The following is a 24,468-nucleotide window of genomic DNA, read 5'->3' on the forward strand; positions in this document are numbered from 1 at the left end:
GCTGTAATATCTTCATAGTTCTGGTCTCACTAACATATGGCATAGGGAGTATTCCTGAGATTGCAACCTGAGAAGTCCTACTTTTTAACTTGCTGCCTAACTCCTTTTGCAGGACCTCACCACATTTCCTGGCTACGTTGTTAGTTCCAATATGGATCATGTCTTCTGGCTGTTCCTTACTGCTCCTTATTGCAACTCTTAAACCGCTCAGAGAGCTGGTGCAGATACAATGGGCCAAATGGCTTCCTTCTGCACTGTGACCATTCTGTGAATTAAATGGGACGATGAATGTGCATCAAGCTGAATCAGCTGCTCCCACACTTGGCACATCCACTGTTCCATACAACTTGGACAGTAAGGATGTTTGACAATGTTAAACAGCACCATGTAGAAGCAGGTTGTTATTAAAGCAGATAATGCAGGAATTACTCAACAAGTCTGATAACATCTGTGAAGAGATGCTCAAGAGCTTTCAAGTATTCACAGTATCAAGTATCCATCTTTTGGGTTACTGTTATTTATTACTTTGTACACTGACTCTAGGTCCAAAATTAATGTGTGGTTTGTGGTGCTGTTTCAGACAGATGTGAAAGCAGCTCACTATGACACTGCTCTTACACCTGAATTGAATTGAATTTGAATTGAATTTATTGTCACATGTACCAAGGCACAGTGAAAACCTTCAGTAGTTATTATGCTTTACTCAACATGCATTGGACATTGTCAGCAAATAAAGAACAACCCTTGTCTAGTTCACTTTTTGTTTATTCACACATGGAACATGGACATCATTGTCTGGCCTGGCATTTATTACCCATTTTCATCATTTATAAAAATGATTTGGATGTGAGCATAAGTGGTATAGTTAGTAAGTTTGCAGATGACACCAAAATTGGAGGTGTAGTGGACAGCAAAGAAGGTTACTTCAGATTACAACAGGATCTGGACCAGATGGGCCAATGGGCTGAGAAGTGGCAGATGGAGTTTAATTCAGATAAATGTGAGGTGCTGCAATTTGAAAAGCAAATCTTAGCAGGACTTATGCACTTAATGGTAAGGTCCGAGGGAGTGTTGCTGAACAAAGAGAACTTGGAGTGCAAATTCATAGCTCCTTGAAAGTATAGTCGCAGGTAGATAGGATAGTGAAGAAGGCATTTGGTATGCTTTCCTTTATCGGTCAGAGTATTGAGTACAGGATTTGGGAGGTCATATTGCGGCTGTACAGGACATTGGTTAGACCACTGTTGGAATATTGTGTGCAATTCTGGTCTCCTTCCAATCAGAAAGATGTTGTGAAACATGAAAGGGTTCAGAAAAGATTTACAAACATGTTGCCAGGGTTGGAGGATTTGAGCTATAGGGAGAGGCTGAACAGGCTGGGGCTGTTTTCCCGGGAGCATCAGAGGCTGAGGGGTGACCTTATAGAGCTTTACAAAATTATGAGGGGTATGGATTGGATAAATAGACAAAGCCTTTTCCCTGGGGTGGGGAAGTCCAGAACTAGAAGGCATAGGTTTAGGGTGAGAGGGGAAAGATGTAAAAGAGACCTAAGGGGCAACTTTTTCACACAGAGGGTGGTACATGTGTGGAATGAGCTGCCAGAAGAAGTGGTGGAGGCTAGTACAATTGCAATGTTTAGGTGGCATTTGGATGGATATATGAATAGGAAGGGTTTGGAGGGATATGGGCTGGGTGCTGGCAGGTGGGACTAGATTGGGTTGGGATATCTGGTTGGCATGGACGGATTGGACCGAAGGGTCAGTTTCCGTGCTGTACATCTCTAATACCCTCCATGACACTATCCCTAGTTGCCCTTGAAAAGGTGGCAGTGAGTTGCCTTTGTGAACCATTGCACTCCATGTGCTTTAGGTAGATCCACAATGCCTGAGGGCACTGCAGGATTTTGATGCAGCAACACTGAAGGAACAGCAACATATTTCCAAGTCAAGCTAATGGTGGTGGTGTTCCTCTGTATCTCCTACACTTGTTTTTCAAGACAGTTGTTTGGAAATTGCTGTCTAAGGATCTTTGGTGAACTTCTGCAGTGCATCTTGTAGATGTTGTACACTGCTGTTAGGGAGTGAGGAAGTGCATGTTTGTGGATGTGGTGCCATTCAAGCGGGCTACTTTGACCTGGATGGTGTCAAACTTCCATCCAGGCAAGTGGGGAGTATTCCATCTCACTCCTGACTTTTGGCTTATAGATGGTGAACAGGCTTTGCGGAGTCAGGAGGTGAGTTATTCGCTACAGGAATCTTGGCCTCTTACCTATTATTGTCAAAAAAGTATTTATATGGCGAGTCCAGTTCAGTTTCTGGTAGATGGTAAACCCTAGGATGTTGATAGTGGTGATTCAGAGATGGTAATGCCATTGACTATCAAGAAGTGATGATTAGGTTGTCTCTTGTTGGAGATGGTGATTGACTGGGAATTGTGTGGATGAAGGTTACTTGCCACTTGTAAGCCCAAGCCTGGATGCTGTCCAGATCTTGCTGCATTTGGACATGGGCTGTTTTCAGTCTCTGAGGAGTTGTGAATGGTGCTGAACATTGTGTAATCTTCAGTAAACCTTTCCACTTCTGACCTTCTGGTGGGGTGAAGGTCATTGACCAAGCAAGTAAAGATAACTGGGCCTTGTACTGTCCACCAACCTGGTATCATAAGATACAGTAACAGATTTATTAGTAATATTAGTCACCCTGCTTGCTCAGAGGTAGGGGCACTTCCACTGCATTACAAGACCCTGTATGTGGATTTATTGACTAATCATTACAATCACTCTCTGTCAAATAGTCTGCAAGGAGCCAGAAATGAGATGAGGAAAATCTCAGTGATGGAGCCCAAAGTCCAAAGCCATCTGTTCCTTTCAAAATTGGGTAAAATAATTGACCCTTTTAGAAATGGGTACGTGTGGTATCTGTGACTAGCAATGACAAGGTGAAAAACCTTTTGGTCACAAATAACTGACTTTAACTGTGACAGATGGCATGTGAGCTATCAGGAATGATGCTCCGGAGGGGAGGGGAGTGAAGAGGAATACAAGACAAGCTTAATGTTAAGAAAACATTTAAAAGCAACTTATCTCTGTGGTGCTGTCAAACAGCAAAGCCCTTATCAAAATAATCAACTGTCCTGTGGAATTACATTGAGAAGAAGAAATGAAGGGGGTTTTAAAAAACACACATAAAATGTTTTTATTAATTGAATTCTCCAAGTATAAACTGACTGTTTTCAACTACATCACGTTCACTGACAGAGTCTAGAAAACTCAACATTGGGCAAAGACAGTTAAAAGCCCGACGAGGATGTTAATAAAATAACACAAAATGAAAAGCAGAGATCGGCAGGTAAGCTGGGGGTAGTCTGCACTCATTCTACAGCTCAACAAGCTGGAAAAGCTCTGATCCTTTCAGCTGCTTCAGCTGACTATAATTCTGCTACTTGAGTTCTCTGTGAACCCACTTAAAAATATCCAGATATGTCAACAATATGAATTTCACATGCCTTGACTCTTTTTATTGCCATTAAAAAAGCACTTAAAATTTATAAGGCCAGGCTACTTTAGCTGCTAACTTCAGGCATGTGGGTTGAGCAACAAATTATTTTCCAGAAGCCGGGTGTAATAAATCCTATTTGGTATGATGCTGTCCCTGGTCATACATCTCATTAACTACCCCCACTCACAGCCTCTCAAACCTCTTCGTTTCTGTGCTTTCTCTGTTCCTTGTCTTCTATTTCACTGCAAGGTTTCGACATCTATTTGAGTTTTATTCTCTTCTGATCCCTTTAATCCCCCAGCCCTGAATTTGAAGAGGCTCAGTGGCAAACACTTCAGCCCCTGAGTCAGAAAGTTGCAGGTTCATGATCCCAATCATTGGATCGCTGCTTAATTTTCCAGTGCTAGGAATGTGGGAGTGCTACACCATCAAAGTTGGAGACCTTTGGGTGAATAGTTAAACTGAGGCCTTGTTGGCATAAAAATTCCAAGGCATTACACTGGAGAAGAGCAGGGAGACTTCCCCTGAGTGTCCTAGCCAATAGTTATCCAGTAACCATTAACATTACAATAAATTAACTGTCATTATCACATTGCTGTTTGTAGGAACTTATTGTGTGCAATTGCCTTACACATTTCGAACATTGCAACAATGAAAAAGATTTTGAAATGTATGAAGGTTGAGCAAAGCACTATTTAAATGCAAATCCTCTATCCCATGTGCAATTACTTTGCTCTTCCTGTTGTCGAAGGCCCTGCTTTTTGTTAGGGGTGATTTCTGCCTGTGACAGCTGCTTGAATCAACCAATCTTTGCTTGAATCTAAGGAGCGATTGGCTGATCAATTATAGGGTGAACCACAGCCAAACCTGACCCCTGCCCTCATTGGACAATCGCAAATGCTCAAAAGACATCAAACACTACTGAGCAATGACCAAGAATGGAAATTGTACCATATTTTATCATAGTTCAGGTGACAAACAGTGTTTGGTGTTTTATTATTGTCTGTGATCAGATTATCTTTCTGAGTGAGGTGTCGGTGTTTTCTAACCCTCAGGATGAGTTGGCCCAATTCAAATAATTTTTGTGAATTTGAAATTTAAAAAAGTTATTTATTATGACAAATTTGCCCAGAGGACTCATTGGGGCATCTCATATAGATTCTTGTACGAAGAAACATTAGGTACAGGTCGAAAGAAAATAAAATTACAGGTTGTAATGATTTAAATTTTTCATAGGAGGCCTTTAGTTTCTTAGCTGAATAATGCTTTAACTGAAGTGTAGATCAGGAGAATTCTCAGTAAACTACCGAGTTTCTTGCAGTTAACTTGAGGTTGACTTTCAGCTAAGAAAACTTAGGTTGGGAACAGGTTAGCATAGAAGCCTTCTTCTACTTTCACTGGGTCACTGATTTATCCTTGGCAGTATAGTGGGCTTGAATCTGTTTTGATGGCATTTTGGGGATGTCACAGATGGTATTTGCTTCCCTGTGATGTATTTTATGGGCAGCACGGTAGCTCAGTGATTAGCACTGCTGCCTCACACCACCAGGGACTCCGGTTTGATTCCAGCTTCGGGCAACTGTCTGTATGGAGTTTGCATATTCTCCCCGTGTCTGCGTGGATTTCCTCCAGGTGCTCTGGTTTCCTCCTGCAATCCAAAGATGTGCAGGTTAGGTGACTTGGCATGCTAAATTGCCTGTAGTGTTCAGGGATGTGTAAACTAGGTGCAGTAGTCAGGGGTAATTGTAGGGGAATGGGGGTCTGGGTGAGATACTTTTCAGAGGGTCAGTGTGGACATGTGGGGCCAAAAGGCCTGTTTCCACACTGTGGGGATTTTATGATTCTTTTCTGAAGCTGAACAGCTTCTACTGTAATATTATGTTGCTTGTCCAAAGTCTTTGTGTAAGTAAGGGAGTGGGCTGAACTCACATATCCTGCGCTGCAGCCTTTCATATTCCTGGTTTTTGGGAGAGCCAGGATCTTTGTGTTTGAGCTGAGGAGCAATCTCTGTAAAATGAAAGGTTGATGATGCTCACTTCATATTTGTCCTAACACTCATTGAGTTTCAGTGTTGCTATTCTGCATGTTGTGGCAGGGATTAGCAGGCTCCTCATAGTCCTGCTGCTCTACAATCTACAGTTCAACCTCAAAGTCAGAATTGATGTCACAAGTGGCTGGGATGGTTCATCCATTAATGAGGTATTCAACTGAGGTTCTGGTTTTCTGAGCAGTTATTGTTGAAGTCATGTGATATGTTGTGTCATTTTAAAGAGCTGTTTTATCCTTTTAAAAACAAGATAGTTTTAAAATTTGTGACAGCTGCATGCCTGTAGTAAGCATGATTGAACCTAGAATACCTCATCGGTCTCCTCATGGGCTCAGAAATAATTGTGGAAGATATTAATGGACAAGCACTTAATGGGATCTTGGTGAGATTCTTCTGTCTGCGACTTGAATGCAGCTGTCAATCTGTTTGTTTTACATTGATTAATGGGACTAATAAAGTAGTGGGTAATAGACTAGTATGTGAATTCATAATAAATAATAGTAGACAAATTCTATTTTCATCAAAATGAGTGTTCTAGTGGGACAGTAGTAGTGTATCTGCCTCTGAGCTAGGAGGCATGGGTTTAAGTACTGCCTGTTCCAGAGGTTCACTATAATGTCGCTTAACAGATTGGTTAGAAAATATCTATCTTTATCTAAATAGGTAAAAGGAACATGAGTCCTCAAACTTTTCATAGGTTCAGTTACATTATGCCTGAACTGTTCCTTAACTCCATTTATTTATCATCATCGCAGAACTTGTAATATTCTAGTCCAAAACAATCTAACAATCTATTTTGAAACATCACTTAATCTAACTTCCACTGCTTTTGGGAAGAAAGTTCGAGAATCCACTCATGTACAGGGGTTTCTTCACATTATCGCTGAATGGTCAAACTCCAACTTTAATGCCATGCCTTTTTATACTTGGTTCCCTCATTCAAATAAATCATTCTGTATCTGCCCCATAAACTTCTTTAATCATTTTAAACCCTGAAAGTAATTTATCTGTTCATGTTCTAAATTAAAGTCAATTTAAGATTGGACTGTGCAATGTATCTTCATATTTAAACTTTTTAAGTTCTACTCTTGACCATTTTGCACTGGTATTCATTTCAGGCATTTATTGCCCAACTCTATTTACCTTTGAGAAGGTGCTGGTGGTGAGAAATTTGAAGAAGGAGGTTTTGTGCAATGGAATAATTTAAATTTGCTGCCTTGGTGTCAGTTTGTAAGCTGCCTCTTTCTGATTCTTCCTATAGGCGGATGTTTCCAAGTTACAAGGTGAAAGTTACAGGGATGAATCCCAAGACAAAGTACATTCTGCTGATTGACATTGTGCCTGCTGATGACCATCGTTACAAGTTTTGTGACAACAAGTGGTGAGTGTTTGAAACGTCGCTCTTAGAAATCAGAGAAACTTAAAGCATAGAAGGAGGCCAGAGACCCATTGAGCCTGGTCCTCTGTCCTAAAGAACTATTCAATCAAAGTTCTATTCCTCTGCTCTTTCTCCATAGCCCTGCAATTTGTACTTTTCCAAGTATTTCCCAAATCCCTTTTGAAAGTTATGACTGGACAATCTTCAAGTATCTTTTCAGTAGGTATCAAATCACAATGACTCACCACAAAGAATTCTCCTCATTCACTATCCAGGCAAACTTTTCTTTCAAATTTTCTAAAATCTATCTTATTTGAATGCTGACCTTCCTGTCATTGGAAACAGTTTATCTAAATCTATCAATTTAATTTTGAACTCTTGTATTAAATCTCCACTTACCTTTCTTTTACTTGTCGTTAGAATAATCTCAGTTTCTCAATCCTTGTCTCTGCTTTAACTGTGGAGAGCAGTCTTAGTTTAACCATCCTGGCAGAAAACCGATCTGAAGTTAATTCTCTTCTGTTTATGGAGCAAACACAGGAGTAACTGGAAAAGCTTACCAGGTCTGGCAGCATTTGTAAATAGAAATCAGAATTAACGTTTCAGGTCCGGTAACTCTTCCTCAGAACCGTTCTGAGGAAGAGTTACTGGACTTGAAATGTTAACTCTGATTTCTCTCCAGAGATGCTGTTCGACCTGCTGAGCTTTTCCAGCTACTTCAGTTTTTGTTTCTGATTTACAGCATCTGCAGTTCTTTCAGTTTTATTCAGTCTTCTTTATATGGGTCAGTTTCCTGTTGAATAGATCAGGCTAAAACTGACCCTGTCATCTCAGCTACATTCTTACTCAAAACACCGATCACTAAACTCAAGGTCGAGAAGGGTGCAGCTGCAACACTACTCAAGTATTTTAACACCTCCCAAGACAAAGCAACTTCCTTAGTTGGCAACCCACCCACCACTCCTCTCTCTATTGAAACAAAGTGACAGCAGTGTGTACTGTCCGTAGGTTGCATTTCAACAACTTGACAAGGTTCATCCAACAGAATCTTGCAAATCCCACACACACACCTCTACTGCTTGGAAATTTATGTTGAGTGGAGAAATGGAAACACTCCACTTTCAAGAACCCTCCAAGCCACACATGATTTTGACTTGGAACTATTTCTTAATTTCTTCACTGTCACTGGATCAAAATCCTGGAGCTCTCTTTCAAACTGTACTCTGGGTTTAGCTACACCCCATGGACCTGCAGTGGTTCAGGAAGGCAGCTCACTACTAGTTCTCAAGGGCAATTAGGGATGGGCAACAAATGGTGTCTTTACAAGAGATACCCTATCCCATTAAACAATACATGCTGCTCTGTATGTGAATAAAATATAAGTGGCTTTTCTTTTGCTTATGGATTCTCCCCTTTCACTTTATATACAGGGCACAATATAACATGTAGACTCAGGTTTTTGACCATTCCTCATTTCGTTCCAGGATGGTGGCTGGAAAAGCAGAGCCTGCTATGCCTGGGAGGCTGTATGTACACCCAGACTCACCAGCAACAGGAGCACACTGGATGCGGCAACTTGTCTCCTTTCAGAAGCTGAAACTGACTAACAATCACTTGGATCCATTTGGACATGTGAGTGAGCAAACAGACAAAAACATTTACTGCTCACCAATTGTTCACTGTTGGCATTTGGTTCAAACAGAAAATTTACCTGTCAGCGCAAGAGGGTTTGACTGTTAATTTCACTTCCAGCTACCATAAGTGATACCGTGTATTCGCTAGTAATTTCCCACAAAGAAATCCATTGGCAAAAACAGTGGCCAGGATGGGTGACAGCTTTCAGCTTTTGTTACAAGATGATTAAGACAATGATTAACTTATTAACTCTCGACAACAAGGCATCTCTACAAGAAGGAAATACTTGCAGTAATGTAATACCTTTAAAACTTCAGGACATCTTAATGCTCTTTACAAACAAGAAGGTAATTCTGAAATGCTGTAATGTAGGGAAATGCATAAACAATTTACACACAGCCAAATCCCACTGACAGTAATAGGACGATGGCCAGACCATCTGTTTTAGTCATGTTGGATGAGAAATAACTATTGGCCCCAGAAGAGGGGTAGATCTCTTCTGATCCTCCCCAAAATAGCTTCATGTGATCTTTTATGACCACCTGAGAGAGCAGATGGGTTGTTGGTTTAACATTTCATCCCAAAAATTGTAGTTCTGATGGCGAAGTGCTCCCCCAGTACTCCGCTGTGACTGTCGGTCTAAACCTGGTGCTTAATCTTTTGGCAAAGCACTGACTGAGACTCAGACTTCTGGCTCAGAAGTTAGAATCTTACCCACTGAGCCAAGACTGATACTCAGCACAAGAGATTATTTCATTCATAACAGCAACAACTTACATTTAAATAGCACCTTTAGTATTGAAAAATGTTCCATGTTGATTGATAGGAATATTTTCAAACAAATTTGGTACTGAACCAATGAAATGGATTTTCGATCAGATGGGCACGCTGCTTGGTTTTTAACAAGTACCATAAAGGAGGATAGAGACAGATAGTGAACAGTGAATAGTAAACTTTTCCCCTCTCACTTTGAACTCGTGATACCTAATATTTAAGTCTTCCACGCTGGGAAAAAGCTTCTTGTTATCCACCCTGTCTATACCTCTCATGATTCTTGCAGACCTCAATCAGATTCCCCCCTCAGCCTCTGTCTTTCTAATGAAAATAATCCTAATCTACTCAAATTCCTTCATAGCTAGTGCCCTCCATAGCAGGCAATATCCTGGTGAACCTCCTCTGCACCCTCTCCAAAACATCCATATTCTTTTAATAATGTGGCAACTGGATATATATGCAATATTCCAAATGTCACTGATCCAAAGTTTTATACAACTGTTACATGGCCTGCCAACTTATGTACTCAATACCCCGTCCGATGAAGGAAAGCATGCTGTGTGCCTTCTTGACCATTCTATTGACCTGTGTTGCGACCTTCAGGGTACAATGGACATGAACACCCAGTTCTCTGTGTACATCAATTTTCCCCAGGACTTTACTGTATAGTTCGTTCTTGAATTGGATCTTCCAAAATGCATCATCTTGCATTTGCATGGATTGAACTCCATCTGCCATTTCTCTGCCCAACTCTCTAATCTATCTATATTCTGCTGTATTCTATGACAGTCCCCTTCACAATATGCTACTCCACCAATCTTATTGTTATTTGCAAACTTGCTAATAAGATCAAACTATACCTTCCAACAGATCATTTATGTATAACAGAAACAACAGTGCCCCAGCACAGATCCCTGTGGAACACCACTGTCACAGTTCTCCATTTTGAGAAACTCCCTCCATTACTACTCTCTGTCTCCTGTTGCCCAGCCAGTTCTTTATCCATCTCGCTAGTACACCCTGGGCCCCATGCGACTTCACTTACTCCATCAGCCTACCATGGGGAACCTTACTGAAATGCCTTACTGAAAGTCCATGTATATGACACATACAGCTGTTCCCTCATCAATCAACTTTGTCACTTCCTCAAAGAATTCTATTAAGTTGGTAAGACATGACCTTGCCTGCACAGAATGCTGCCTATTACTGATAAGCCCATTTTCTTCCAAATGGGAATAGATTCTATCCCTTGTATCTTTTCCAGCAGCTTCCCTACTACTGACGTCAGACTCACCGGGCTACAATTACCTGGATTATCCCTGCTACCCTTCTTAAAAAAGGGGACTGCATTAGCAATTCTCCAGCCCTTCGGGACATCAAGGATATTGCAAAGATATCTGTTAAGGCCTCAGTTATTTCGTCTCTTGCTTCCTTCACTAACCTGGGATAGATCCCATCCAGACATGGGGACTTGTAGAATACCCAATACTTTCTCCATCCTTATGCTGACTTGACCTAGAGTAATTAAAGATCTATCCCTAACCTCAATATTCATCGCTGAATACCGATACAAAGTACTCACCAAGAATCTCACCCATTTTCTCTGACTCCACACATAACTTTCCTCCTTAGATGGGGAGAAACTGTTCCCATGTGTAAAAGGAACAAGAATGAGAGAGCATAAATTTTAAGTGATTTACAAAATAAGCAATGGCAATATGAGAAAAAACATTTTCACTCAGCGAGTAGTTGGGGTCTGGAATGTACTACCTGAAAATGTGGTGGGACATTCAAGAGGGTAATGGATCTTTGTTTAGATTTTTAAAAATTATGATGGTATGGGGAGAAAGCAGAAGATTGGTACTAAATAATGAGGCTCATTTGAAAAGCTGATGCATGTATAATGGGGCTGAATGACCTCCTCTATATGGTAATAATTCTGTGATTCTGTAATATTGCATCAGGCCATTTCTTGAAATAGTTAACAGGTTTGTTAAAATAGCTGCCAAAGGAGCTTGAAATGTGCTTTGAAGTATTTGCACACTGATACAGCACAGCCCCATTTCAAACTGACAGCTTTAAAGGGTAATTCGATGATCCCATGCATGCAAAGACCTTCACAGTCAGTGAATCGCTTTTGAAGAAGAAGCACCACATGTGTAGGGAAATATGTCAGTAATTTTGCAACAGGCAAGGTTCCACAGACAGAAATGAGACAAATGATCAGTTAATTTGATCTAATCACATTGTATCAATGATGATAAGAACATCTGAGATCTTTGCTCACTTTCTATAGTGTCATGGATCTTTTAAAACGACCCAAATATAATGGAGGATAGTGGGCTAGTGTAGGTTAGGTGGGCTTGGATCGGCGCAACATCGAGGGCCAAAGGGCCTGTACTGCGCTGTATTTTTCTATGTTCTATGTTCTATAATTGCAACATTTAAGAGGCATTTGGATGGGTATATGAATAGGAAGGGTTTGGAGGGATATGGGTCGGGTGCTGGCAGGTGGGACTAGATTTGGTTGGGATATCTGGTCGGCATGGATGGGTTGGACCAAAGGGTCTGTTTCCATGCTGTACATCTCTATGACTCTAAGAGACTGTGTTCTGAACAATATGCATTGCTTAATATACCTGGAATTTTAGCCCTTTTTATGTTCACAATATTGAGTTAAACTAGAAGCTGTTAATTACAAGGTGAGAGCATTTTGTTTTAGTCATTCAAGGAACATAGGCATCACAGGCTGGGCCAGCATTTATTGTCCATCCCTAGTTCCCCTTGAGATGGTTGTGGTGAACTGCATTCTTGAACCATTAGTCAATGTGTTGTAGGTAGACCCACTATGCCATTAAAGTGGGTTTTCCAGGATTTTGACCCAGTGACACTGATAAATGTCCAAGTCAAGGTTGATTTGGAGGTGCTGGTGTTGAACTAGGGTGGACAAAGTTAAACATCACGCAAAACCAGGTTATAGTCCAACAGGTTTATTTGGAAGCACTAACTTTTGTTGCGCTGATCAGCTACCTGATGAAGGAGCAGTGCTTGGAAAGCCAGTGTTTCCAAATAAACCTGTTGGACATAACTTGGTGTTATGTGATTTTTAACCAAGTCAAGATTGTCTGTCACATGGAGGCAAACCTGCAGGTACAAAGAACAAAGAAAATTTACAGCCCAGGAACAGGCCCTTCGGCCCTCCAAGCTTGAGTCAATCCAAATCCGCTGTCTAAACCTATCATCCAATTTCAAAGCATCTACTGTATATCCCTCTGCTCTCCATCTACTCATGCATCTGTCCAGACGCATCTTAAATGAACCTACCGTGCTTGTCTCTACTACCTCTGCTGGCAATGCGTTCCAAGGCACCCACCACCCTCTGTGTAAAGTACTTGCTGCATATATCCCCCTTAAACCTTTCACCTTTCACCTTGAACACGCAACCTTTCGTTATTGAATCCCTCACCCTGGGAAAAAACTTATCTCTATCTACCCTGTCTATACCCTTCATAATTTTGTAGACTTCAGTCAAGTCCCCCCATAATCTCCTTTTTGCTAATGAAAGCAATCCGAACTTACTCAACCTCTCTTCATAGCTAGCACCTTCCATACCAGGCAACATCCTCATAAAAATTCTCTGCATCCTCTCCAAAGCATCCACATCCTTTTGCTAAAGTGGCGACCTGAACTATACACAGTATTCTAAATGCGGCCGAACCAAAATCTTGTACAATTTTAACATGACCTGCCAGCTCTTATACTCAATACCCCATGAAATGAAGGTAAGCATACCAAATGTTTTCTTGACCACTCTATCCAGCTGTGCAGCCACCTTCAGGGTACAATGGACCTGAACCTGGTTCCCATGTCCCTGTTACCCTTGTCGTTCTAGATGAGAATGGTCTTGGAATGTTCTCTCTTAAGGAGCCTTGGTGAATTTCTGCAATGCATCTTTCAGTGCTGCCACTGAATGTCAGTGGTAGAGGGAGTGGGTGTGTGTCATCAGCTGGGCTGTTTTGTTCTGGATGGTGTCAAACTTCTTGAGTGTTGTTAGAGCTACACTCATCCAGGCAAGTGGGGAGTATTCCATCACACTCCTGACTTGTGCCTTGTGGTGGACAGGCTTTGGAGAGTCAGGAGGTGAATTACTCTCTGCAGGATTCCTATCCTCTGACCTGCTCTTGTACAGGATCAAGGCCTCCCCATTGAGAAATTTCTTCCCAAGATTTGTACCCCAGCAGATTATCAGAACTCTGTTCTCTCAAGGTTCATTTTTTCCATCCTTCCATTTTCTGGTCACAGGGTACATGCATAAGTGAATTTATAGCTCAACACCATCAGAACATAACTCATGCCATATTGAGGAAGAGTTCTTGAGTTATTTTGGCAATTTCATCTTTAGAAATTCCCAACCAAATTCATGCTGGCAGGAGGGATTGATGTGGAAAGAGTTGATTGTCTTTACCATCATGCTAGTTCTTCCTGAAAGACCAGCCTCAGGAGGGTCCCCAGTGAAGTGACTGTGGGTTACTGTGTCTCGGAAAGTTAGATCCAGGCAGGTACTACTGAAACATCCTTGCTGGAGCTGAAGGCTCCATTGTCTACACAATGAGCATGCGTCTGTAATCTGAGCTGGGATCTACAGCATAGGAGACAGTGGACCTCTGTTTTCTATGCCATACCATTGCTGGTGGAGTAAGATGATTCGGATTTTGACTCATTCACATGGAGCTTAATTTCTTTTCTTATTTTTCCATCACTTTTAATGAACACCAGATCTTAGTCTTACATTCCCTGTTTGTAAAGATAGAGGTATGGTTTGCTGCTTCTGAGTCTGTGCCTGTGTTATTGAGTAACCAGCTGGTCACAAGAGCAAAGTGGGAACATTGACTTTTGGGAAAACACTGTGAAAAGACTGACATAAGAATAAAGAAAGATTTGCATTCATTTAGTGTTTGTTTTAAAAAGCTCAGGATGATCCGAAGCACTTAAACCAACAGACCATAAGATACAGGAGCACAAGTAGACCCTTCAGCCCATTGATCCTGCTTCACCATTTGATCATGACTGATATGTTTCTCAACTGAAAATGTGTTGCTGGAAAAGCGCAGCAGGTCACGCAGCATCCAAGGAGCAGGAGAATCGACGTTTCGGGCATGAGCCCTTCTTCAGGAATGAGGAAAGTGTATCCAGCAGGCTAAGATAAAAGGTTGGGAGGAGGGACTTGGGGGAGGGGTATTGAAAATGCGATAGCTGGAAGGAGGTCAAGGTGAGGGTGATAGACCAGAGTGGGGGTGGGGGCGGAGAGGTCAGGAAGAAGATTGCAGGTTAGGAAGGCGGTGCTGAGTTCGAGGGATTTGACTGAGACAAGGTATGGGGAGGGGAAATGAGGAAATTGGAGAAATCTGAGTTCATCTCTTGTGGTTGGAGGGTTCCTAGACGGAAGATGAGGCACTCTTCCTCCAGCCGTCGTGTTGTTATGGTCTGATGATGGAGGAGTCCAAGGACCTGCATGTCCTTGGTGGAGTGGGAGGGGAGTTGAAGTGTTGAGCCACGGGGTGGTTGGGTTGGTTGGTCCAGGTGTCCTAGAGGTGTTCTCTGAAACAGGCAAGTAGGCAGCCTGTCTCCCCAATATAGAGGAGGCCACATCGGGTGCAGCGGATGCAGTAAATGATGTGTGTGGAGGTGCAGGTGAATTTGTGACGGATATGGAAGGATCCCTTGGGGCCTTGGAGGGAAGCAAGGGTGTGGGCGCAGGTTTTGCATTTCTTGCGGTTGCAGGGGAAGGTGCCGGGAGTGGAGGTTGGGTTGGTGGGTGTGGACCTGACGAGGGAGTTATGGAGGGAATGGTCTTTTCAGAACGCTGATAGGGGAGGGGAGGGAAATATATCTCTGGTGGTGGGGTCCGTTTGGAGGTGGCGGAAATGACGATGGATGATACGATGTATATGGAGGTTGGTGGGGTGGAAGGTGAGGACCAGTGGGATTCTGTCCTGGTGGTGATTGGAGGGGCGGGGCTCAAGGGCGAAGGAACGGGAAGTGGAGGAGATGTGGTGGAGAGCATCGTCGATCACGTCTGGGGGGAATTGCGGTCTTTGGAGGCCATCTGGGTTGAACGGTATTGGAACTGGTCCTCCTGGGAGCAGATGCGGCGGAGATGAAGAAATTGGGAGTATGGGATGGAGTTTTTACAGGGGGCAAGGTAGGAGGAGGTGTAATCTAGGTAGCTGTGGGAGTTGGTCGGTTTATAGTAAATGTCCGTGTTGATTCGGTTGCCCGAGATAGAAATGGAAATGTCTAGGAAGAGGAGGGAGGAGTCTGAGACGGTCCAGGTAAATTTGAGGTCGGGGTGGAAGCTGTTGGTAAAGTGGATGAACTGTTCAACCTCCTCGTGGGAGCATGAGGCAGCGCCGATACAGCCATCGATGTAGCGGAGGAAAAGGTGGGGGGTGGTGCCAGTGTAGCTGCGGAAGATGGACTGTTCCACATATCCTACGAAGAGGCAGGCATAGCTGGGGCCCATGCGGGTGCCCATGGCTACTCCTTTGGTTTGGAGGAAATGGAGGATTGGAAAGAGAAGTTGTTCAGGGTGAAGACCAGCTCAGTCAGTCGAAGGAGGGTGTTAGTGGAAGGGTACTGGTTGGTATGGCAGGAAAGGAAGAAGTGGAGGGCTATGAGTCCTTCGTGATATGTTTCTCAACCCCGTTATCTTGCCTTCTTCCCATAATCCTTGATCCCCTTACCAACTAATAACTTTTCTAATTCTGTTTTAAATACATTCAGTGACTTGGCCTCCATAGCCCTCTGCAGCTATGCGTTCGATGACATTAACCACCCTCTGCCTGAAGAAATTCCTCCTCATCTCAGTTCATGCGTTTTCTTTTGCTTTTATGCAGTCTGTGACCTCCCTTGTCAGCCTTTGCTGTCTTGTCCTACCCTGAATATATTTCTTTTTCCTCGGGATGAATTTCTGTTGTGCCTCCTAAATTACCACCAGAAACATCTGCCAGTGCTGCTCCACTATCTTCCCTAGTAGGCTCCCCTTCCAATCAACCCTGGCCAACTTGTTCCTCTTTTTAGTTATCCTTACTTAATTATAACCCTTACATCTGATTCCAGTTTATCCCCCTGAAACTGTAGGGTGAATCCTATCATATCATGGTCATTGCTCCCTAGGGATTCCTTACTTTAAATCTCTAATCAAATCTGCCTCATTACACAGCACCAAATCCAGAATTGCCTGTTCCCCAGTGTGTTCTACCACAAGCTGCTCCAAAAAAAATCTCATAGACATTCCACAAATTTATTTTCTTCTGACTGGCTACTAACCTGATTTTCCCAGTCCACCTGCATATTGAAGATGACCCTGATTACTGTAATAGTGCCTTTCTTCCATGCCTTTTTGATCTCCTAATTTATTTTCTGCCTCACATGGTTGGGGGCCTGTACACAGCACAACACCCATCAGGGTCTTTTTTTCTTTTGCAGTTCCTCAACTCTGCTCATACAGATTCTACATTTTCAGACCCTATACTACTTTATGCAACTGATTTAATTTAATTTCTTACTAACAAGGCAACCCCTCTGGCCATTTGCCCATCCTTTCGTTAGGATATGTATCCTTGGATGTTTAGTTCCCAACCTGGATCCCCTTGCAGCCATGTCTCTGCGATACACACAATTTCTATTATCTGTGCTCGAAGCTCACTTTCCTTGCTTTGTACAGTGAGCATAGTTAAGATCCTCAGTTCTGAGTTGACTACCCCCTTCTCATTGTTGTCCCCTTATCTGCTGTGCTAGGCTACATTCCTGGCCGTTTCTATACTTTCTGTTGTATTATTTGTTCTGGAAACTTTAATAATCTCCGCTGAGTATTCCCCCACCCTCCACCGCCCAATTGTGACCTTGATTTATGATATCAGTTTGTCTCTCTTATTCCAAATGCTTTATGCATTAAGATACAAAGCCTTAATTTTTTTTCTATCATTCAGTTTCCCTGACCTTTATGGTTCCTCAGAGCAATAGTGTTATAGGTGCTGCCCTTTTACGAGACCTGGTCAGGTGACCTGGAGGGGTGGAGCAGTCCAGAACTGGTTGTGGAGATGGGAGTATAATAGAGTGTTCTTGTTCAGATTTAGCATTTGTCTGCCTTGTGTATAATTCCTGGTTCCAAAGTAAGCACCAACAAGACAAATATGACATTCACACAATCTGACCCTTCCTTCCGGTAACAATCAGCTCAATTTCTAACGTGCAATTCTACCTTCTCCTTTACCTTTGATTTTATTATTTTCCATGCAACTCACTATTTAGTCTGTCGCCCTAGTTATGTGATTCACCAGGACTCTGGCCCCAGCATGATCCAGATGGAGTTGGTCCCATTGGCACAGCTCCCTCTTTCCCCAGTTCTGGTGCCAAACCTGTTTCTCTCACATCAATCTTTGAGCCAGGTATTGTCATCTTTAATCTGATTGACCCTGTGCCAATTAGCTCATGTCCCAGAGATGATTACCTTTGCTTTTTAATTCAGTCCCTAGCTGTTTATATTCCCTCAGCAGAACCTTTCCTCTTTCTATTGATATCAATGGTACATACATGTACCATGACAGTTGGATCTTTCCCCTCCCACTCCAGGTTCCTCTGCAACCCAGATGAGAGATTTTGAACCCAACCACCAGATTTCAGGTCTCTTGATCCTGGCCACAGAGAATACTGTCTATTCCCCTGACTATACTATCCCTGACTACAACTACATTTCTCCCCCTCACTCTTGAATGTTTCCCAGTATTGTGGTATAGTGTCGATTTGTTCATCCTCTCTACATGGCATGTTCTTGGCCACACAGAACAAGAATCTCAATCCTGTTAGACAAGCACAAGGGCTGAGGCTCCGTCAGCATTACCTCCTGGTCCCTCCAGCTGCCTCACTCATAGTCACACTCTTCTGTCTCCGACCACTGACTGAACTTCAGGTAGTCAATCTAATGGATGTGACTGCCTCCTGAAACCCAAAATCCAGGAAACTCTGTCCCTCTCCGATGTGTTGCAGTTTGAAGCTCAGACTCCAGCTTATTAACTCTGAGCCTGAGTTCCTCAAGCAACCAACACTTACTACAGATGGTGTCATTATGAACTACAATGGGGTTTACCAGCTTCCATATCATGCAGTTACAACACATCATCTCTCTTGTATCTCTAATGACTTAGTTTTCAATTTGTTCTTTTCCAATTCACATTCAATGAAATCATTTTGAAGTGTTGTCACTGTTATGTTGGAAATGCAGCAAATTTACTGCCCCAAAAATAGCAGATATTTTGTTTAGTGATATTGACTGTGAAACCTATAAAAATCTATAAAAGGACTTTCCTGATGATCAGGGATTCCCGAACCAGAGGTCACAGACTAAGGATATGGCTTAGACCATTTAGGAGTGAGGTGAGGAGGAATGCCTTCATACAGAGAGTGGTGAGCCGATGGAATTCTGTGCCTCGACAGCAACTGAGGCCAAAGCATTGAATGTTTTCTAGAAAGGGATCAAAAGGTATGGAATGAACGCAGCGACAAGGGACTGAGTTGGATGTTCAGTCAAGATCATATTGAATGGTGGATCAGGCTTGAAGGGCTGAATGGCCAACTGCTCCTATTTCTATATTTCTATTAATATTGACCAACATACAGGGAAAACTATTTCTATAGCATCTGACTCTTTAACAGCCACCTGAGAGGGCAGGCAGAGCCTTGGGTTTACAATTTAATTCAAATGGGAGCACCTCTGACATTGCAGCTCTCCCTCGGTGGTGTCACCCTGGATTTTGTGTTCAAATCTCTGAGTAGGAACTGAATCCATGATCTTTTGCCTTCGAGATGAGATTCTGATTGCTGGACAGTTCCTGGCTGACACTTGTACAGTAGTTCACTTTGAGATCACTGCCTGACAAAATCTCCAGCAGGAAAGCAATATCCTATTGCCTTGATTAGATAATACATACTGATACATTTGTTTACTGAGAGGTTTCATCACAGTTAGAAGGCTGTACCAGGAATAGAAATTACTCACATAAGAGAAGTCTCCTTTAATAAATCTCCTTTTCCACTGTCACAGCTGGGCTGAAATGTTCTGGAGCTCGAAACATTCCAAACATTCCTTCAGTTGTTGTCCCTCATGCTGCCTGGAAGGAATCAACAATAAACATGAAAGTGACATTAAACAGTTATTACTGTTCCACAGGAGTCAGCTTTTAGTATTTCTGCTTCTGAGTCAGAAGGTGAGAGGTTTGAGCCACATTCTGGCCAAGCTGAGTCGGTAGAAACTGAAACATGGTCCCTAAAAACTGGATTAATCTATTGCAAGGTGAGTTAGGACCTGCCCTAATGTACTATTAGTTGTATACTTGCAGGTAAATTTTATAATTTAATATTTCTCTGCTATTTGCACTTGAGACCCAGGCCAAATCTCTTGACAGACTAATCAAAAATTATAGAATCTGACATTAACTGGGACAAACATGATACTGGCTTCTGACGGTAACATTCTTAAGGCAGCATTAAAGCTAAAGGGTGTGCGTTTGTTCACGCAAACCAACCCATCAAATCTTAAAGAAGTCAAATAGATTCAGTGAACGATACACAAAAACTGAGAGAGGAAAGAAAGAATTTGCATTTCAAAGGATCAAGAAGTCTAAATTGTTCACAATCAATAAAGTTTTTTGAAGTGTCAGCACTGCTGTAATGTGGGAAATGCACATATTTACACAACAAGATCCCACAAATCCAAACCTTTGGGATTGCCTGTTTTTAAAGGTGCTGCTGAGGAACACGTATTTGCTTGGACTCTCCTGCTGTTCTTTGAGAAATAGTGCCACAGGGTGCGATATGTTTACTTGAAATAACAGATGGGGCTGGAATTTAATATCTCATCCGAAAGACAGCAAGTCTGCCTGTTCAATATCCCTTCATGTTGCACCAGGAATGGCAGTTGAGGTTTTGTTCCCAGATTTCAGCAGCAGAATTTGAATCCACACGCTTTTCACTCAAGCTGAGAATAGAGCTCACTGAGCCAGGCTGGGGGAGATAAACTAGAGTGTGGATCACTTGAGGCAGTCTCACTTGTGTCCCACTAATCAGTGTTAAGAGGACACAGTGGCCTAATGGTATTATAATTAAACTGTTAATCCAGAGACCCTGGTAATGTTCTGAAGACCTGGACTCAAATCCTGACATGGCAGATGGTGGAATTTGAAATCAGTAATATCTGGAATTAGGAGTCTAATGATCGCCATGAAACTGTTGTTGATTTTCAGGGGAAAACCCCATCTGGTTCACTAATGCCCTTTAGGGAAGGAAACTGCCATCCTTTCCTGGTCTGGCCTACATGTGACTCAACACCCACAGCAATGTTGACTGTTAACTGCCCTCTGGGCAATTAGGGATGGGCAATAAACATTGGCCTTGCCAGTGAAACCTACATCTTATGAAAGTATTTGAAAAAAAAGAGGGTGGGAGAATATTCTGAACTGCATTAGGGCGAAGGGAGGTCAGGTTGCATTATGTGGCAAAGGAAGAGCAAAAGTGAATGAAATACCTTAAAAATGGAACTGCACTACTACACCCTGGAGATATCCTAGTGGTTCCTGTGGTTGGTAGACAGTGTGATTTAGAAAGATTGTTGTGTAGTGTGTGTGCTGCTGTGACACAGACATTAGGATACGGTCAATCCAGTCTGAAAGGGTGGACTGCCATTGTCTTCCACATTCCTGAGCTGTCCTGGGAGTGAGTGAGGGCCAGAACGACTGAGATGAGGTTCTTCCTTCACTCCCTACACCAACAAGACATTCACTAACGCCATTCTGCTATTTAATAACTCATGATGGTAACAATTACTTTGTTTTGACTTCCTTTTCCACAGATTATTTTGAATTCTATGCACAAATACCAACCAAGGCTCCACATTGTAAAAGCAGATGAAAATAATGCATTTGGTTCAAAAAACACCGCCTTTTCCACCCATGTATTCACAGAGACGACATTCATTTCAGTCACATCGTATCAGAATCATAAGGTAAGCCATTTCTCATCTTCTTTTAACATACCCCTTTTGAAATGTTTCAGTCCCATTGTTGTCGTGTGTTCTTGGGGATTGTTCAGCTCCTAACACAGTTTGGGTCCTATTATCCACCATTAGGACATTGGATTGGGACCTGGATCAGTGTCATAACAAGTGAGTGACATTGTGTGATCTGAGCCACAACATTCAGGCCGAATGAGGTAGAGTGAGAAACAAGGAACATAAGATCAGAGTCAAAACAAAAAGGCCGAAATGAAATTCAGCAGAAATACATGAGGTTGTACACTTTAGCAGGAAGAAGAGGCTGATCGTATATTATTGAGAAACTGTGCGTCTATGTGCAATACAAGAGCAAAGGAATCTTGGGGTATAAAGACACTAAAAATTAAACATTGCACCACAGGTTAACAGGACCATTTAACAAAAGCAAACCAAACACTAGGCTTTATTTAGAGTCATAGAGTTACACAGCATGTAAACAGACCCTTCCATCCAACTTGCCCATGCCAACCAGATATCGTATGGCCATTCCCATTTGGCCCAGATCCCTCTAAACCCTTCCTGGTCATGTACACATCCAGATGCCTTTTAAATGCTGTAATTGTACCAGTCTCCATCGCTTCCTCTGGCAGCTCATTCCATACATGCACCACCCTCTCTGTGAAAACGTTGCCCCTCAGGCCCTTTTAAATCTTTCTTCTGTCACCTTAAACCTATGCCTTCTAGTTTTGGACTCCCTATCCTGGGAAAAACACCTTAGCTATTCACTCTATCCATGCCCCTCATGATTTTATAAAACTCTATAAGGTCACCCCTTGGCCTGTGACACTCCAGGAAAAATAGCTCCAGTCTATTCAGTCTCTCCCTATAGCTCAAAGCCTCCAACCCTGGCAACATCCTTGTAAATTGTTTCTGAACCCTTTCAAGTTCAACAACATTGTTCCTACAACAGGAAGACCAGAATTGAATGCAGTATTCTAAAAGTGTCCTAACAGTGTCCTGTACCACTGCAACATGACATCTCAACTCCTATACTTAATGTACTGATCAACGAAGGCAAGTGTACCAAATGCCTCCTTCACCGTCTTGTCTACTTGCGACTCCACTTTCAAGGAACTATGCACCTGCATCGCTAGGTCTCTTTGTTCAGCAACACTCCCCAAGGCCCTGCCATTAAGTGTATACGTCCTGCCCTAATTTGCCCTACCAAAATACAATACGTTTATCTGAATTAAACTCCATCTGACACTTATTGACCCATTGGCCCATCTGATCAAAGTCCCATTGTATTCTGAGATAACCTTCTTCACTGTCCACTACACCTCCAATTTTGGTGTCATCTGCAGCATTATTAACCATGCCTCCTAAATTCACATCCAAATTACTAAGTAAACGGTGAAAAACAGTGGACCCAGCACTGATCCTTCGGGAAACTACTGGTCACAGGTCTCCAGTCCAAAAGTCAGCTCTCTACTGCCATTCCTGAAGAAGGGCTTGCCCGAAACGTCGACTCTCCTGCTCCTTGGATGCTGCCTGACCTGATGCGCTTTTCCAGCAACACATTTTCAGCTCTCTACTGCCACACTCTGTCTCTCACCTTCAAGCCAATTTTGTATCCAATTGGCTAGCTCTCCTGGATTCAATGTGATCTAGCCTTGCTAACCAATCTATCATGAGTAACCTTGTCGAACACCTTGCTGAATTCCATATCCACAATTATCAATCTTCTTTGTCACCTCTTCAAAAAAACTTCGAATTAAAAAGTCAGGACATTATCCTAAATCTGTACCAAACATTGGTTAGATCATCAACTCTTTGCCCCTGAATTGTATCCCTGGGTTGGGGTCACAACACAGGAGAAATTTAGGCTCTACAATTCAAGACTTTAAAAACAGTGCCTGCAGTTTGGATTTTCCATATGGTGGTGTGGACTGAGTTTGGAATTGGGACAGATGACCCAGGAAGAGCCGAGGAGGCTGCCTAGGTTCCTGAGGCAGGCCAGGTGGACCGTCTGTCTGCGGACTCCAGCACTATATGCATAGATTAAAAACACAGAGAAAATATCCCTTGTGCTCTTACCCTCTCTCTATACCCCATCCCATGACAAACTATGCCCTTGCAGCCAAGCCTTCTTACCCCTGCGCTATCAGATGCTCAACTACCCATGCCCCATGCCCCATGGTTAACCACATTTTTTTTTAAAGATTACTTACAGTGTGGAAACAGGCCCTTCGGCCCAACAAGTCCACACCGACCCGCCGAAGCGCAACCCACCCATACCCCTACATTTACCCCTTACCTAACACTACGGGCAATTTAGCATGGCCAATTCACCTGACCTGCACATCTTTGGACTGTGGGAGGAAACTGGAGCACCCGGAGGAAACCCACGCAGACACGGGGAGAACGTGCAAACTCCACACAGTCAGTCGCCTGAGGCGGGAAATGAACCCGGGTCTCTAGCGCTGTGAGGCAGCAGTGCTAACCACTGTGCCACCGTGCCGCCCACAAATGGTCCTTCAAATCTCTCTGCCAACATATGCCCCTTCATCCAATGCTCATGTACATATGCCCATGGCCCATGAGCCTCCAGTGCAAACCTATGTCACTGTACAGAATCCCATAGCCCTTCATAATTGCCATACCAGCCTGTGCCCATCTATTCATTCCCTATAGTCCCTAATATTTCATTTGCTCCCAATTAACCTCTGACCCTTTATAGCCTTTTGACAACTTAATGGCAACTTATTTTGCACCGGCCATCCTATGGCTTTCCCTGTCATGCCATTATCTAGCATGGGCACATGACGAAAGGGAATTGGGCATGAGCTGGTACAGCGGGTATGAGGAGCTACATGATTCCATACAAGGACACAGATTTGAACTGGGGGCTCATAGAGCCATTGGCTTATGTAATTGGCCATTGGATGACAGGGTATAGGTTGGCATAGAGAAATTTCCAGACAATTGGTTTTGTTGCTATTGAAAAAAAAAGCCCATTCTCTTGATGCAAACCAAACTTTGTGAAAATGATAGAAAGGGAAATCTGCCAGGCAGCACGAATGTTATAATG

At 42.7% G+C, this 24,468-nt stretch overlaps 1 protein-coding gene across 1 annotated transcript in view; it reads left to right on the forward strand.

Annotated features, from left to right (window-relative positions):
• The window catches only part of tbx4 (T-box transcription factor 4), a 108,924-nt gene that overhangs the window by 54,479 nt on the left and 29,977 nt on the right, over positions 1-24,468 (forward strand). Inside the window, exons 3-5 of the mRNA XM_060848079.1 lie at positions 6,806-6,925; positions 8,407-8,554; positions 21,237-21,389. Of these exons, the coding sequence (XP_060704062.1) occupies positions 6,806-6,925; positions 8,407-8,554; positions 21,237-21,389 (421 nt within the window). The remainder of the gene's footprint in view (positions 1-6,805; positions 6,926-8,406; positions 8,555-21,236; positions 21,390-24,468) is intronic.

This window comes from Hemiscyllium ocellatum, chromosome 31 (genome assembly GCF_020745735.1).
Source record: "Hemiscyllium ocellatum isolate sHemOce1 chromosome 31, sHemOce1.pat.X.cur, whole genome shotgun sequence".
NCBI lineage: Eukaryota > Metazoa > Chordata > Chondrichthyes > Orectolobiformes > Hemiscylliidae > Hemiscyllium > Hemiscyllium ocellatum.